Source organism: Camellia sinensis, chromosome 2 (genome assembly GCF_055761805.1).
Source record: "Camellia sinensis isolate YWXY chromosome 2, ASM5576180v1, whole genome shotgun sequence".
NCBI lineage: Eukaryota > Viridiplantae > Streptophyta > Magnoliopsida > Ericales > Theaceae > Camellia > Camellia sinensis.
This window is the reverse complement of record NC_138962.1, coordinates 179,132,647-179,148,375: the sequence shown is the minus strand read 5'-3', so window position 1 is coordinate 179,148,375 and position 15,729 is coordinate 179,132,647. Positions and strand designations below refer to the sequence as shown.

The following is a 15,729-nucleotide window of genomic DNA, read 5'->3' as shown; positions in this document are numbered from 1 at the left end:
TGTATTTTATCTAGTTTTATTTCCTTATGTCAATTTGGAATTGCAATTCAATCCGTGAGTTCTCAGCTTGAAATCTATAGGAGTAATTTTTTTCTCAGGAAAGATTTTTGTTTGTATGATTTTCCTCATAAACAAACGGGTGTTTCAACTTTAATTAAGTCGACTCACATAATTTGTGGAATTTCATGAGATAAGCGTAATGCATACTCTCTCACTGTCTATATTTCTCTTAGAAGCATAATTTGCCTGATTTTTCTTTTTATTTTTTTAATTATAAATATTTGAATTGACGCTTTTCGAGCTTGTTGTTTTGATGGCAGAAAATTTTGTATACTGAAATGGCAGCAAGGAGGCCTAGATTAATTGCTTTGTTTGATGTTGATAGCACTCTTACTGCTCCCCCGAAAGGGCCAATTTCCTTCTCCTATTCTTCTTGTTTCATTTTAGCACATTATTAATTTTGTACCCGAAATTTTATTTTATTTTTTATTTTGGTTTTTTTGTTATACAGTGATATTTCTTATAATCTGTAAGGCTGTCTTTGGATCGTGGATTTGAAAAGAGAAAGGAAAATGTGAGTGAAATGTAAATGAAATATAAGTAGGAAAGGAAAAGGAGAGGGAAATGTAAATGAAATATAAGTTTCTTTTTTTTTCCCTTGATTTCTCTCGCTTGTTCCTTTCTATTTCCAAATCTCTGACTAAATCTATGATTCGAACACAGTCTAAAAATACATAAAAGCGGCTTTTTTACCTGTTGGTTTCTTGGAGATTAAGGGCTGTCTTAGTGAATGAGGTGCTCCCTTATCCGATGTCTGAATTCAAGTGTTACCGCCGTGATGTAGTTACCCCTACCCTTATTCCCTGTTTATGAAAAAAGAAAAGAAAAGAAAGTACCTATGGGTTTCTTTTTGACTAGCTTCAATGTGGAAGCTTATTAATTGGAAACATAGATCCATGTAGCTGACAACCTATTAATAGTGATCAGGCTTGTCATTCGTCATAAGATGATATAAGTTCATGGTTTTGATACCTAATTTTATGCCAAAAAATTATAAAATGCTCGTGTTCCTGTCTTTTTGTATCTTTTAAAGATGGTTAAATGCTCGTGTTTCTGTCTTTTTGTATCTTTTAAAGATGGTTAAATGCTCGTGTTTCTGTCTTTTTGTATCTTTTAAAGATGGTTAAATGCTCGTGTTCCTGTCTTTTTGTATCTTCTAAAGATGGTTAAGTTTCCAATTTAGCAAGACCCAAGTGGTTATGATCATATGGAACTTGCCATATTTATCTGATTTGTTTAGACTGTCTTGGATCAATACAGAGATTTTGGTGGCTTTGGTGAAATTCCTTTTTATTTAACATTTGCATTTGCTATTCCAATTTCAGGTTGTTACTCTGTATATGCTGAAGTTCATGCAGGAACTTCGAAAGGTACTGCATTGATTATTGTGATAACCCCTTAATGCAATGTGGAGTGATTTTTTTGTCACAGTTTTTATAAATTGTCCTTGAAACTTACAATTAGTGACATTTTTCTTTGATGAATTTTTCAAATTGTCCCTAAAAGTTAAAAATTAGTGACCTTTTTTTGTGACAATTTTTTAAACTGTTACTAAAATTTATAATTAGTAGCATTTTTTGTAACAAAATTTTCAAACTGTTGTTAAAAATTGACAATTAGTGACATTTGTTTCTTAGATCTTGCTTGCCGAAAAATCCACAAAGCCAAATACCCTTCTCATCTCGGATTAAGCCACCAAACCTACCTTGATTGCATTTTACACAAAATAAAAGTAATCGATTTTTTCAATTGAAAACACACAAACAAATAAATAAAAATAAATAAAATATATTGATTGCATGAATCACCTCCCCTCACAATATTAGTAAGCACCACACTAGGCATGAACAAAATTATAGGGGTGCAACTCGGGTGGATTTGGACGGTTGTTTGTGCTTATTCCAAGTTGTTGGGTTTTTATTTGGTATAAGATTTGGATTGGAGAGTGTTGTTTGACCCATGAAGTCTATCATAATTTATTGCATTTATGATTAAAAGATAAATGGCAGTTGTATTTTTAAATATAAATCATCTATTATTTTTTTATGACAAATGTGTTATATATTGAATATGTTATAATTATCAAATTAATTAGTTTTTTATTTTTTATTATGAATGATATACACAAAGAAATTATAAAAGTAAAATGAAGAGTTTGGATAATCGGCCTATGGTGGGTCCCACAACCGTAATATGTTTTCTTTTTGGTAAATTACCAATAACTCCTAATAGTTAGACTTAATTTCTATCAAGTCCTATTAAAAATAAGTTTTGATAAAATTATCCTTTTTCTTTATGACAAATATTTTCTATAGCGCTTTTTAAACAATAAATCCAATTATTATGATATACACATAACTGCCCCTTTTGTTTTTGCTAACAACACACTTCTAAAACACTCTTTCACAACCTTCAGCGCCTGGTGGTATTTAAATCAGAATTCAGCCCTCCACGCCTCTTGAAAAAAGCTACTCATCAAAATTCCATGGCGGAGAAGGAGGATGTCCCTGATCGGAACCCTAGGTTCTTCGTGGCGGTTCACGTCGGCGCGGGATTTCACGCGCCGTCGAACGAGAAAGCTCTTAGGTCCGCCATGAAGCGTGCCTGCCTCGCTGCTGCTTCTGTTCTTGGCAAGGTATTTCCTTCGGATCTCCTCTCTTTCCCTCCGTTTGGTTTCCAAGAATCTTGAGGAAAATAAAGGAAAAGGAAATTTAAACTAGAATATCTTGAATCTATGTATTATGTCGTTTTGTTTGTACTCTAAACATTTTCCAACTATTTTCAGTTGAAAAGGTAGTGTTTGGTTTACTGGAATAGAATATGATCATTTCATCACAATGTCCATTCTCACATTTGGTTTGCTAAAAAATGAGGAAAAATGCATTATAAATAGAATCATCATTCACCATTGTAAGTGTGATCATTCACCATTGTAAGTGTGAATGGTCATTTCATACAGATTATATAGATTGATCATTCCATTTTATTCTGCTAGGTATTTGCATATTGATGGAGGGCCTGCTCTCAGAAGTGTGTCAGCATGATATATATACACATATAGAGAGAGAGAGAGTCGTCATGTTTGGATGGCCCTTTTAAAGTTTCTTAGTAGGGATTACCATTATTCTTTTTTTTTTCCTCGTTACTTTCAGGTTGTATGCCATTTTCTGCGCTTCCTAGATGTATCATAGAAGTAGAGCCCTTGTTATTCTGGAGCATGAACACTGAATATGACTGAAAATTTGTTTTGGATATTATGGTGGGATGGTTTAATTTGATCTATGCTTTGGAAAACACGAGACAATACAGGCTTGGATGAGGATGGTGGTGACCATTGTTGGACATGAAAATTCTTTTGAACATTAACTGTCTTGACTGTGGAAAATTAAAGATCATGTGCTGTTGGAATCCAAGGATAATGGAGAAGCCTAAGAGAAACAATAGCTCAACAACATGGTTTGGCTGTAGGCCTAGATTCATGGTCAAACTGGCCAAATGATGATTTAGGGTATATCTTGAATTACAACATAGAAAACCATTTTCTTGGTAACCTAGTGAAACCCACTGATATTTCTCTCACTTGTAATGCGGTCTGCCTTCACTTCTATCAATTTTGTTAATCTTGAATTTTATCAATTTTGCACTTTATTAAGGCATTAAAGATTTACTTTGTGTTGGATGTTGATTGTCTTGAGTAAGTTACATTGTTGAATCTATAGAAATTTGGAGCATGCAAATAATCGTTAGTGGTGGAAAATAGAACTTTTCATTTTAAATGAACTAGAATGATGTCATGCACTATGGGCATGAACTTATCTCATTGTGTGATTTTTGAAATTTATTTTTTAATGAATTATTGTAACTGTCTTCATTGATTTATATTTTTTTCCTCAACTCATTTGGAAAGAAAAATTCTTACACAAATGAATTAATCAATTTCCTTTGTACTTTTTTGGAAATAAAAAAAATATAACATATCTTTGGGAGTAGGCTTTACCGAATGGGATGCTGCTTTAATATAACAATATAGATTAGAATGAGTGTTAAGAGGATCTTCTTGGATGCTGCTCAGCAATTTCCATATTGCTTGATTTGCTTTACCATGCAGGCATAGGTTCACTAAAAGAAAATATTTAAATTCACTCATATTTTGAAGCTAGAAAAAATTATGGATCTTAATGAGCCTTTAAACTTAAGAGACTTCGAAAAACAAAAGCTACTCTATATTTATTTTCAAAGCGACTTTTAATTTGAAAAAAATAAATTAGTTTCTCTTCGTCAGTAACAACCCCAGGCTATGCCTTGTAACTACATTGTGCTTGGCAATGGTTCATTTGCACATCAATGATCCTTATTGTTTTTTAACTTCAAGAACAATCCACCCTTAGAAAATAGTAAAAGGAAAGCATAACTTAGAACAATAATTAACTTGATTTTCCTGTCTTGGCTATTTGTTTTCCACAATCTTTTGTCTAAGTCCAAATCAATAGAGGATGATATGTTGCTGTAGGGCTTGTTTCTGAATCTCTGTTGGAATTATATGCCTCTAAGGTCCTTTTCTTCCTCTTCCTTTTCAAACTATTGTATTTAGACTTCAAAGTTGTCTTATAGTGATTATTTATTATTATCTTGTCTGCTAGACAAAAATGTTTACCCAAGTCATCCTGAGCTTAGCATGAATCAAGATTGCTGCTTCATTAATGCTGCTGTCCCTGTTAGAATCTTTTATTGCTACTATATTGGTGACTTAATGCAGTCAACAAGTAGTTGTGTGGAGTTGATATTAAAATAGAATGGCCCCTAGAGCTTACATGAAGATTGCATAATGAAGGCTCATCATAATGCCACTTTGATTGGCAGATAACAGTTGAGCAACCATGATCAAGATGACATACTAGAAATAAGATTTGATTTTGGAAGCAGCCTATAATGAGACACTTCTTATTTGATGAGATGCACAGAGCCCAAAATACTTGATACATTTTTGGTGGGGAGAGTGGGTTCGGTTTGTGGATGGGAGTTTTAAATGCTCTACTTGTGCAACAATGCAACCAATCCAATCTTTTGCATGTCACTTGATTGGAAAACTAATCTGTTTTCAAGCTACAAAGCTGAAAAGTAATAGTAGTGGGTGGTACAAAGAATTCTTTATTTTCTTTTGTATAAGATGCTTACATGCAACTTGGATTACGTGGAAAAAAAGAGTAAGAAATTTTACAATGTGGACTCTAAAGTCATGTTAGAAGTTAACTGAAACTCATGGATTGTTCTTTTCTTTAGTAATTTGTGAAAATTTTGGTCTTGTATATGGTAGATGGAATAACACATTTGAAACTACAGGATAGTTCAAGGACATTTTAGCTGTGCTGTGCAATAATTTGTTTGGATGAACATAAGCTAGTGGTCCATGAACTGCTTGGGCTCGTTGGATTGGTTCAAACTTAAGGGGACCAGTGCAATGTCCTAGGGGGATGGTTGGGCTTTGATGTTGTAGGGTTATTGGGTGGGTTAGATATGGCTCTAGAACATTCCTCCTATCTGTTTGGTGTGGAATTGTTGGGTGGGTTAGATATGGCTCTAGATCATTGCTCCTATCTGTTTGATGTGGAAAGAGCCATTTCATGCAGTGGGAATTTTCTGTAGTCTCTCTTCTTAATTCTGTCTAGCTATTGTGAATTTCATTATTGATCAATTTTGTTTCTTTAAAGGGTGATCCAAGCACAAATGCTTGGCGTGGCTCAAATTTGACTGAAGATGGTCATGACTCATGTGGAATGTGATGCCAGTATCATGGATGGTGATTCTAGGGGCATTTGGGGCTGTTGGGGCGGTGCCAGGTATTCCTGAATTATAATTAATGGAAACCATACTCTAAACAAGTAAATAGGTTTTTATGTTGTGAGCTTCAATTTCTTCTGTTCCTTGGCTTTGATAATGTTATGGAGCTTTCATATTCATTTTATGCTCTTCATTTCTGTGTAGTTAATAATTAGCAAGTGTCTGAAATGGTATCCAAGTTGCTGCTTTGTTGGCCAAGGAGCAAATGTTGGGGTCAGCACTGTTGGGTCGAATACCTCCCATGTATGAACACCTGTGTTTATCTTTGAATTTTGATATACAAATTACCTCTTTATTGCAGCATTGTCACAGTACTTATTATTTATTTCTTGGGGATTTTTCATTGGGAATTATGAGTCGTGCAACAATATTTTGTTAGGGATATTACGTAATGCATACTATGTGTGAATAGTGAATATGAATCTGCCTTCTACACATGTTTAGTGCTTGTAAAACTCAAATCAAGTGAAACCATGAAGGGTAATGGGTGAAATTAGTTACAGTGATTTGGTCTTCAAGTCAAAATTTGAAAGAAATGATTTGTTGAGGAGTCCATTCCAAGTTTCTGATAAATTAGTTTCTTACTTCAACATCATGCCAAATTGGATTTCCTCTTTTTCTTGGCTACACTGGTGATCCTTGGTGAGGAGTTAGTGCATCTCACTAGGGCATGCCATTTGTTGTTCTCCTTCAGATTTTTGTTCTCTTATGAGGCATTTTTTGTGTTTCCTAGCTTCTTGGTTGGTAGAGGTGCATGTATGTGGGCAAAATCCAAGTGTATTCCTTTGCCGGCAAGTATACCAGAGGCTGATGAAGTAAACTCTCCTAGTTTTCTGTCGTATCTGTCTAAATTTCCATTTCCCTATATATCAATATTTTTTCTTGAATATGTTAGTTTTAAATTTCTTTAGTAATCTATTCTTTATTCTGGAATTAGTTATCATACTTGTTGTGCATCTTTTGGAAACAGTGGCTGGTTACAGAGAGGGCAAAAACATAGTGGGAAAATACAAATCAATGCTTGATGATGCAAAAGCCATGAAAGTAGAAATTGATGGAGAGCTTTCTTCTAGCACTCAAGAGGATGCTGCTGTATCAGGTACTCCATGCCATTTAGATTTTAAACAGAACATTCCTGTTCCTCCCAAAGCTGGCAATAATTAAGTGGTGTACCATAACTGAATATGTCAATTACTTGTTTCATGATAAATATATTTGAGAGGGAAGGATGTTCATGCTAAATATGTCAATTTTATTTTTTTTTGGTATCCACAACCATGTGGTGCACCATAAACCCCCCCCCCCCCCAAAAAAAAAAAAAAAAAAAATTGTCACACATGACTTTATCCCCTTAAACTAAAATTGTAGCGCTTAACTTCACCCTACTTATCTTTTTCTTTCTTTTTTCCTTTTTTTTTTTTTCTTTTGAATTTGGACCTCAAGTACGAAAATACCCTTTCAACTATAGGGGTAAATTACACTTTACCCCCTTCAACTATCACTCAATATCACTCTACCCCCTTCAACTAAAATTTTTTATACTTTGTTTGGTTTTTAAACTCAATTACAATTTTCGATTTTTTTAATTTTTTGTTCATATTTAGTATTAAAAAAAATTTAATATTAAATGCACCTAAAAAGTTAAATATTTGTTAGGAAATCTAAAGGAATTTTACTAAAGATGAAAAATAAAAAATGAAAAACAAAAAACTGGTATGTAAATGTATTTTCATCTTTAATGAACTTGTTTAGATGCGTCTAGATTAGATGTACTTAAAAAGTAAAAAAGAAAAAGAAAAAATAGACTAAGATTTGAGAAGTTTCATTGAGGACCAAAAAAAATATGAAAAAGAAAAGCTCAAAAATAATTTTTAAATACTGAACCAAACAAATTAATGATGTCATTTTAGGCATTTGATTTGAGATGTCATGTGCAAATCACATGTCAAATTTTCATTTATCTAAGAAACAAATTGTTTAACTCTCTCTCTCTCTAACCGAGAGCTTCTCTCTCTATTCCTTCTCTTATGGTTCCTCAGAGCGGCGTTGCTTGGGGAGGGGGAGGGGGAGGGGGAGGGGGTGGGGGTTTCGGCTTCCGGCCATCTCTCTCCTCTCCATCCCCCCCTTTTCTCTTTTAGGTTTTTGTCAAATAAGTTTGGGAGCTTTTCTTCCCAACCACTCCCTCTTTCTTGAGGCGATTTTCTTCCCTCCCATGGTGGAAGTGTGCTAAGTTCTCCTCCTTCAACCCGATGGTGTGGATCTGCTTTAGATATGCTACAGATCTGATTAGAGGTTGAGTTTTCTGGTCTTCTTTTTTGTTTTTTGATTGTATTTTGGTTTGGTTTGACTCTGGAGTCCATTAGTGCTTGATGTAGCTTACCCTCTTTGTGGTTGTAACCTATGATCTATGGTCAGCATGCTCTACAGCCATTTGTTGGCCTCTGCTTGCAGTACGAGCACAAGCACATGTTGTGCAACTGAGTTTTCTTCATAGATTTACTCCTGTGTATTGTTTGTTTTCATCTTTCCTATGCTGGTGTAAGTTTATTTTGGATGGATTCCTCTTTGTATGTGCCATTTGGCTACTTTATTTTGTATGTGCCATTCCTCTTTTGATCCAAAAAAAAAAAAAAAAAAAAGAAAAGAAAAAAAGAAAAGAAATAAATTGTTTACATTGATACCAATTTTTAAATCAATGTGGCAAATGTAGCATTTTTTAGTTAGAGGGTAAAGTGATATTAAGTGACACTAGTTCAAGAGGGTAAAGTGTAATTTATCCCATAGAAAAAAGGGTATTTTCATCATAAAGGTTTAGATTGAAAAAAAATTAGTAAATGAGGGGGTTAAGTGTTACAATATTTAGTTCAGGGGGTAAAGTGATACGCGACAATAGTTGAGGGGGGTAGAGTGTAATTTTATCATTGCTGAATATGTCATTTACTTGTTTCATGAAAATATGTTTTGAGAGAAAAGGATGTTCATGCTAAATATGTCAATTGATTTTTTTTGGTATTCACAACTAAATATGTTACAATGATAAGTATGTCAATTACTTTCTTCTCTCTCCCCCCCCCTCTCTCTCTCTCTCTCTCTCTCTCTCTCTCTATTTTATGGTTGTTTTATTAAAGTTTATTTTTAATTTATGAATGTTTTTGCATGTGTTTCACAAACAGAAGTTCTACCATGTGATCATTTGAACACAAACTGAGATCATGATCAATTATGTATGTTGAATGTGCCAGAAGATGACTGCATTATGGACACTCTTGGGCTAATTTCTGTTGACACTGAAGGACATATAGCATCTAGAGCTTTGAGTGGTGGCATAGCACTGAAGGTGATTATCTGCTTTGTTTTTGTGGCATTTTCTTGTTATATATGCAAAGAGTTTCTATGTTATTTGTCTCAATTCCTTAAATTGTATCATTATTTTTCTAGTGTTCTTATTTAATTAACCCAAGATGGCAATGGTGGTCGAATTGGTGTCCGTGGGAGGAGTTGACTGGTGGCCATTGACGGTTTGGTGGGGGCTTTGGTGTATGAAGTTGTGTGAAAGAGAGAGAGGAGGGGGATTCAAAGGCTTTGATTTAAAAAAAAAAATAAAAAATTAGTTCCTCTATGACATTTTGTCCTCCCAAGTTCCCAACAACCATGCAAAAGAAATGCTTTTCTTGGTAGTGAATGAAACCTTGAAGTGGTTATTGGGTGTTGCTAAGGGCCTATTTGGCATCATTTTCATTTTCATGGCTTTTCTGGCTTGTCTTTTATTTAGATTCGATGCCTCTGTTGATCACAATTCACACGTAAAAGTTGAAATTTGCATGACATCATTTCTAAAATGGATCATTATTCAGTTAAACTTGAAATTTATTCTTCAAATATTTTTAACAGATAACTGGATGTGTGAGATTAGCAGCAATGTATGGCTCCGGTTGTTGGGCATCCTCAAAAGGTCTATTTGGGGCTCTATTTATAGTTGGATGTTGCGCTAGTGGTGCTGGAGAGTATTTAATGAAAGGATTTGCTGCATGGGAGAGCTGTGTCTCATCATCATTGTATGTATAGTTGTTCAAAAATGTTATTTTATTTTATTTTGGGAAGTATAACTAACAGAATAAAAAATAAAATAAAAAAAACAAAAAGAAAATTGTATCTTAGAAATGAACAATTTTAATTTATCTTTTACTACAAGGAACATTACAATTTTCTTAGAAATGAACAATTTTAATTTATCTTTTACTACAAGGAACATTATATTTTCTTGGTACGTGGCTAGTTTAATTGTGGAATATTTTTGTAAAGGTATTCATGTTTTTCTGATTGTTGTTTAGTTTAGTGCTTTCTTCTATGTATTTAGTTTTCATTATTTATTTGTGTGTTAAACCTACAAAAATCATATTCTTTGTTTCCATTTATGTATACCCCCAGCTTGTGAATCCAACATGGCTATTGTTTTTGTTGCACAGGTCGCGGGCAGGTCTGGGCTCTGCTTGCATGAAAGTTTTGCGCTCTGTTATGCAAGATAGTAGCCAACACGGTACTGATAAAAGTGCCGGAACTCTAGTTGTTCAAACTGAGGCTCCTATAACAGTGACAGCTCCCACTCCCAACCCTCAATCTTAATGGTTGTTTTAAGGAAAAAAACGACTTAATATTTGTTTGTTTCCTATTTAGCTTCGCATGACTTCACCTTAACTGAAAGCTATATAGATTGCAGCAGCCTACACTTGTTTTTTGGAATATGTCATTTTGGAAGCTCTATGGAGTGGCCCAAGGTAGTATAATCTGTTTCGAGTAATATTTCAAAGCCTTTATTGTTGCATATGAATTTTCTTCTTTAATTGATATATTTAGATCAGATTTTAAGATCACAGTGAGTTCAGTCAATCCCAGTAGATGACATTTAATGGAGAATCATCTCATTGAGAGTAAACCAATATGTTGTGTATTAATTAGGTGTGAAGTGTTCGCTAATAGTTACTATATATAATGATTTCTTGTTTTATAATTGAACAAATATTTTATATAAGAGCATATCATAAACTGACTGGAAGAGATTTGCATTTCATATTTGAACTGTGCATTTCGTATCAGTCATAATTGTAATGGTGCCATGTAACAATTTGTAGTTTGTCCTATTTGGTTCTTCTTTTTTTTGCCTTTTCGTGTGCATATCATGTTTTAGTATGGAGGTGTTTGGCAAGAAAAATTTTAGCCTCGTTTAGGCTAAAATCTATAAATAGACAATATGTTAAAATAGCTAATAAGATAAAATGTCACATCAAATCCATAATCATTTCACTTTTTCTCTTACAAACATTACATCAAACTATAAAAAAATTCAATCATTTTTCCAAACACAAAAAATTTAGTCTACTAAAATAGTTAAAAACTAAAATAGCCTACTAAAATTATAACTTTTCAAACACCAACTATGTTGGTTTACATTTTTCGATTTTTTTGTTGATTACACGAAACGAGGCAAACATGTCGCAAATCAAACCTAATTGTGTTTAATTTTTTACTTATACGAAACTTATTTGTTTTATTCATATGTTTTTATGTAGGTCTCAAATTTTAGGACGACTACAAAATAGCAAAATAGGATTGGTATTGACCAGTTTGTTACACAAATTGATGTTAGTGAAAGTAAAAGATAAAATATCGTTTGCTCTAAGATTTGATAAGAAATTTAAAATTTGGAAGTAAATCAAAGTGGTTTATTTGTTTTCTTCTTTCAAGTAACTTATCATTTTTCAAATTGTTAGTGAGGCAAACCTAAAACTTGAAAGATGTTCATTTTTGCTCACGAGAGATCAGCACAATTATTTTATGGACCATTCTTCCCCAGCATGATAATGGGCTTGTTTGGTGTAGAAAGTTGAAAATCTGTGAAGCCTCTTTCATTGGGCTGTGGGCCAAAACCTTAGGCCTAAGTGAGCTCGCATGGTGGACTGATGAGTGGGCTAATAGGCCATCTCTATGGGCTCGTGGCCTGGCCCCAAGCTTAGCCCAAGATTTGAATTTTTTTAAATAATTTTTCTGCACTTTTTTTTATTTAATTATAATTTTTCATGGGCTGGGTTTCAAATTTAAGGCCCAATCGCACTTGTGCTAGCGTGTCTAGGATTTGGGCTTTGTTTCCGAAAAAGCCCAATGAGCATGGGTCATGTTGGGTTTCAAGTTCAAGGCCCAATTCTAGGCCCTATCTAACTTGGGCTGGCCTGTCCAATATTCGGCCTTTGTTTGAGTAAATTCTAATGAGCTTGGGCCAGGTTGGGTTTCAAATTCAAGGCCCAATCTCATTTGGGCTGCCAGTCCAAGTTTTGGGTTTTGTTTAGGTAAAAGCCCAATGAGCTTGGGCTAGATTGAGTTTCAATTTCAAGGCCCAATTCTAGGCCCAATCTCACTTCAACCAACATGTCCAAGATTTGGGCTTGGTTTAGGTAAAAAGCCAACGAGCTTGGGCCTGATTGAGTTTCAAATTCAAGGCCCAATTTCAGCCCAGTCTCACTTGATCCAGCCCATTTGGGATTTGGGCCTTGTTTGGATAAAAGCCTAACAAGTTTGGGCCGGATTGGGCTTCAAGGACAAAAAAGTATATGTCATTCTGTTAGGGGTTTCTATTTATACCCCCCAAAAAAACAAAATATTAAGTATTTTCAATTTCTTAGCACACGTTCAATTATTTAGAGTTTTATGTTAGTCTCAGTACACTCTATAATTTTTCTTCAATTACGTTTCAAGGTACATCCAAATAAAAACAAAGTAACTATATTCGAATTTATAATGCCTAACAATATTATTTGATCCGGACTTTCAAATCCAAACATGTTAACTTTGTTCGATAGAATTAATCGAGACAAGATCATACTATGATTTGTCTTTCGGGTCTTCTGTGCCCTAGAAATATCTTTTCAACTCTGCCCATCTCATTACGAAAAGCCCCAGTTTTGATTCATTTGCAGATGTGTCCAATGATTTCATATCATCTTCTCATATAGTTAGGCAATCTTCTATAATAAAGAGCTCTAATTTTGTCAGAAGTTACTATTCTCGGAATAACAGCAGTGATTCTACCACTGGGTGGACTGAAGATATAATAGAGTATTTAGATGAATCCAGTAGCGTTATTTTTTTGGATAAGGGCACAAGATTGATGGAGCCTGGTTTTGATGACTTTGTTACGTAAAATGTATATATAAATCAAGAATTGTATCTTTATATTTATGTAAATATTTAATTCTTTTTTGATGAGTTGTTTCAAAAAACGATTTTTATTATTATTCTCGTCCATTATTTGATTTTGTTCAATTTTTTTTTATTCGCAAGAATAAGAAACAATGATAATGATAATGGTGAGTTTTGGTGGGGTGATTTGGAGTTTTGTTGTGAGGAGGAGGAAGAAGAAGAACGAGAAGAAAAAACAATTGAAACTTAGGGAAGAAGATGAAGAATATGTATATGTAATTAGAGTGTAAAAAATAATATTTAATTTTAGGGTTTAATATATATTGTCCTTATTAGGATATAATAGGAATTAAAATTTTAAAATTTTAATTGGGCTTGTTTAATAGTTTTTTGGGTATAAATAGAATCCCCCTATTCTCTTTGATCTTTCTCATAATTTTTAAAATTAAGCTTTTGAGATTTATTTATTTAATCCTCTTAAAAATAAGATTTATTTGCAAGAAGTGATTTCATAAAAGAGTACTGGTTATATATATTATCATTTTGAATTTTTTTGAGAAAAATATTTGTATATGTTTCTTTCTTTTCTTTTTTGGTTAATTACTAAAAAAAAACTTTACGGTTTCACGCATTTTTCACTTTAAACTCCAGTGTTTCAATTTCGATAAATTAAACCCGATTATTGTTATGATTTCAAAGAAAGAGACTTGCATATTTTTTCCCTACTTTTTTATTTTTTAGTAAATGCTTTTGTGACCACTTTCTACCACCATTATTATGTTCACACTCTACTTTCTTCTTCTCTATTTTTGTCTTTTTCTTTCTCTCTTTTTTTGTACTATTATTATTTTTTGGTTAATTAAAAAAAAAATTCCAAAGTTTCATGCGTTTTTTACTTTAAATCTCAGTGTTTTAATTTCGATAAATTAAATCTTAGAGTTTCATTTGTATTTCAATGTGCCCCCTCCTCCATCTACCTCCGTTTGTGTAAAGTAACGGGGAATAATTTTGGGGTTTAAAGAAAAATGCGTGAAATTTTAGTTTTTTATTTTTATTTTTTGTTGTAATTAACCCTAATATTTATTATTATTTTTGTGTATATATATAACTTACATATCTTATTATATATGTACATATGTGCTTGTATATATGGTGCAATTTTTTTTTTAAATTTTGACTCTTCTAAGGATGAAATTTTGATTTTGTTAATAATTTTGATGATTATGTAAGAAAAGCTACCCGAAATGTAAGAGACACTTATCAGTGTTTTAATGGATTAAGGCTACCTAAAATGTAAGAGACACTTGTCAGTGCTTTAATAGATTAATGTTATTTTTAGTCATTAAAATTATAGACGAAATCAAAATTTTACTCCCTTCGTCCAATATTGATAGTCCCTTTTTGAAAATTCATTACACTTTGAATTCAAATTTTAAATAATTAATTTCAAAAGTACCCTTCTATTTTCATTTTTAAATATATTTATAATTACAAGGGATAATTTTTAATTTTTTTTAATTTAAATTTTTGACTTTTCAAAGCGGACATACATTTTGGGACAACAAAAAATATAATAATGGACCAATAAAATGGGACGAAGTGAGTATCAGTCAAAATTTGAATAAAAAAATTTCATCATATATACAAACACATGTATATATACCGTAAGATATATAAGTTACATATACACACAAAAAAAATTGAAGGTTGCATTTGACTAACTTTTGAAATCATGATTCCAATGTAAAATTTTCAAAATTCGTAATCAAACACACAATTCAAAATTACTCAAAACTAAATTCAAAAATTATCTTCAAAACTCATAACTAAACACACAATTCAAAATTCTTTTCAAAACTCAAAACCAAACTCTTTTCAAAATTTTATTTTAATTTTATTTTAAATATATTTTTTATTTTTTAAAAAAAATTATTTGTAGGATTATGATTTGAGCATGGAGTCGTGTTTTGAGTTATGAGCTTTGAAAAGGGAAAATTTGTTTGGTTATGAGCTTTGAACAGAGTTTTGACTACGTTTGTTTGGCAGATTAGGTTGGATGGTATTATTAGTGAGGGAATTATTAATGTGTGGATTGTTAGTAAGGAGATTAGGTGAAAGTGTGTTTGTTTTAAGGGTAAATTATGCAAATGGTCCCTGTAGTTTAGATGTTGTGTCAATTTGGTCTTTGTTTTAATTTACTCGATTTTGTCTCTTAATTTAACAAATTATGTCATTTTAGTCCAATAAAATAACGGTTGTTAAGTTTGGTGGACGAAAAGTCTACACAAGGACCAAATTGACACATTATGTAAACTATAGGGACCAAATTGACACATAATTTGACTTTCCGTCTACCAAACTTAACAACCATTTTTTATTAGACTAAAATGACACAATTCGTTAAATTAAGGAGCAAAATCGAATAAATTAAAACAACAGGGACCAAATTGACACATCGTGTAAACTACATAGACTATTTGTATAATTTACCCATGTTTTAATGATATAGTATTGAAGGTAGTTAGTGATGAGATTGTTAAATTATTTTTATAATAAATTTTAAAAAAATAATTTTTATATTAAAAAATATCAAAAACAAATATAATTTTTTTTAAATAATAGATTGCAATTGTAAAATAA

At 32.5% G+C, this 15,729-nt stretch overlaps 1 protein-coding gene across 4 annotated transcripts; it reads left to right on the top strand.

Moving 5' to 3' along the window:
* Positions 1-2,464: 2,464 nt before the first annotated feature.
* LOC114272087 (putative threonine aspartase) lies at positions 2,465-11,731 on the top strand. Of its 4 annotated transcripts, none has more exons than XM_082907397.1 (6): positions 2,465-2,695; positions 5,769-6,141; positions 6,869-6,997; positions 9,144-9,235; positions 9,790-9,953; positions 10,365-11,731. In XM_082907397.1, exons 2-6 carry the CDS (start codon positions 6,066-6,068, stop codon positions 10,519-10,521), a joined length of 618 nt encoding a protein of 205 aa, XP_082763523.1. In that variant the 5' UTR covers positions 2,465-2,695; positions 5,769-6,065; the 3' UTR covers positions 10,522-11,731. The 4 variants fall into 4 exon arrangements, with proteins under 4 accessions (XP_082763523.1, XP_082763522.1, XP_082763521.1 ...); XM_082907396.1 differs by having other exon boundaries at positions 9,141-9,235; XM_082907395.1 differs by lacking the exon at positions 2,465-2,695 and having other exon boundaries at positions 6,032-6,141; positions 6,632-6,997.
* Positions 11,732-15,729: the final 3,998 nt, after the last annotated feature.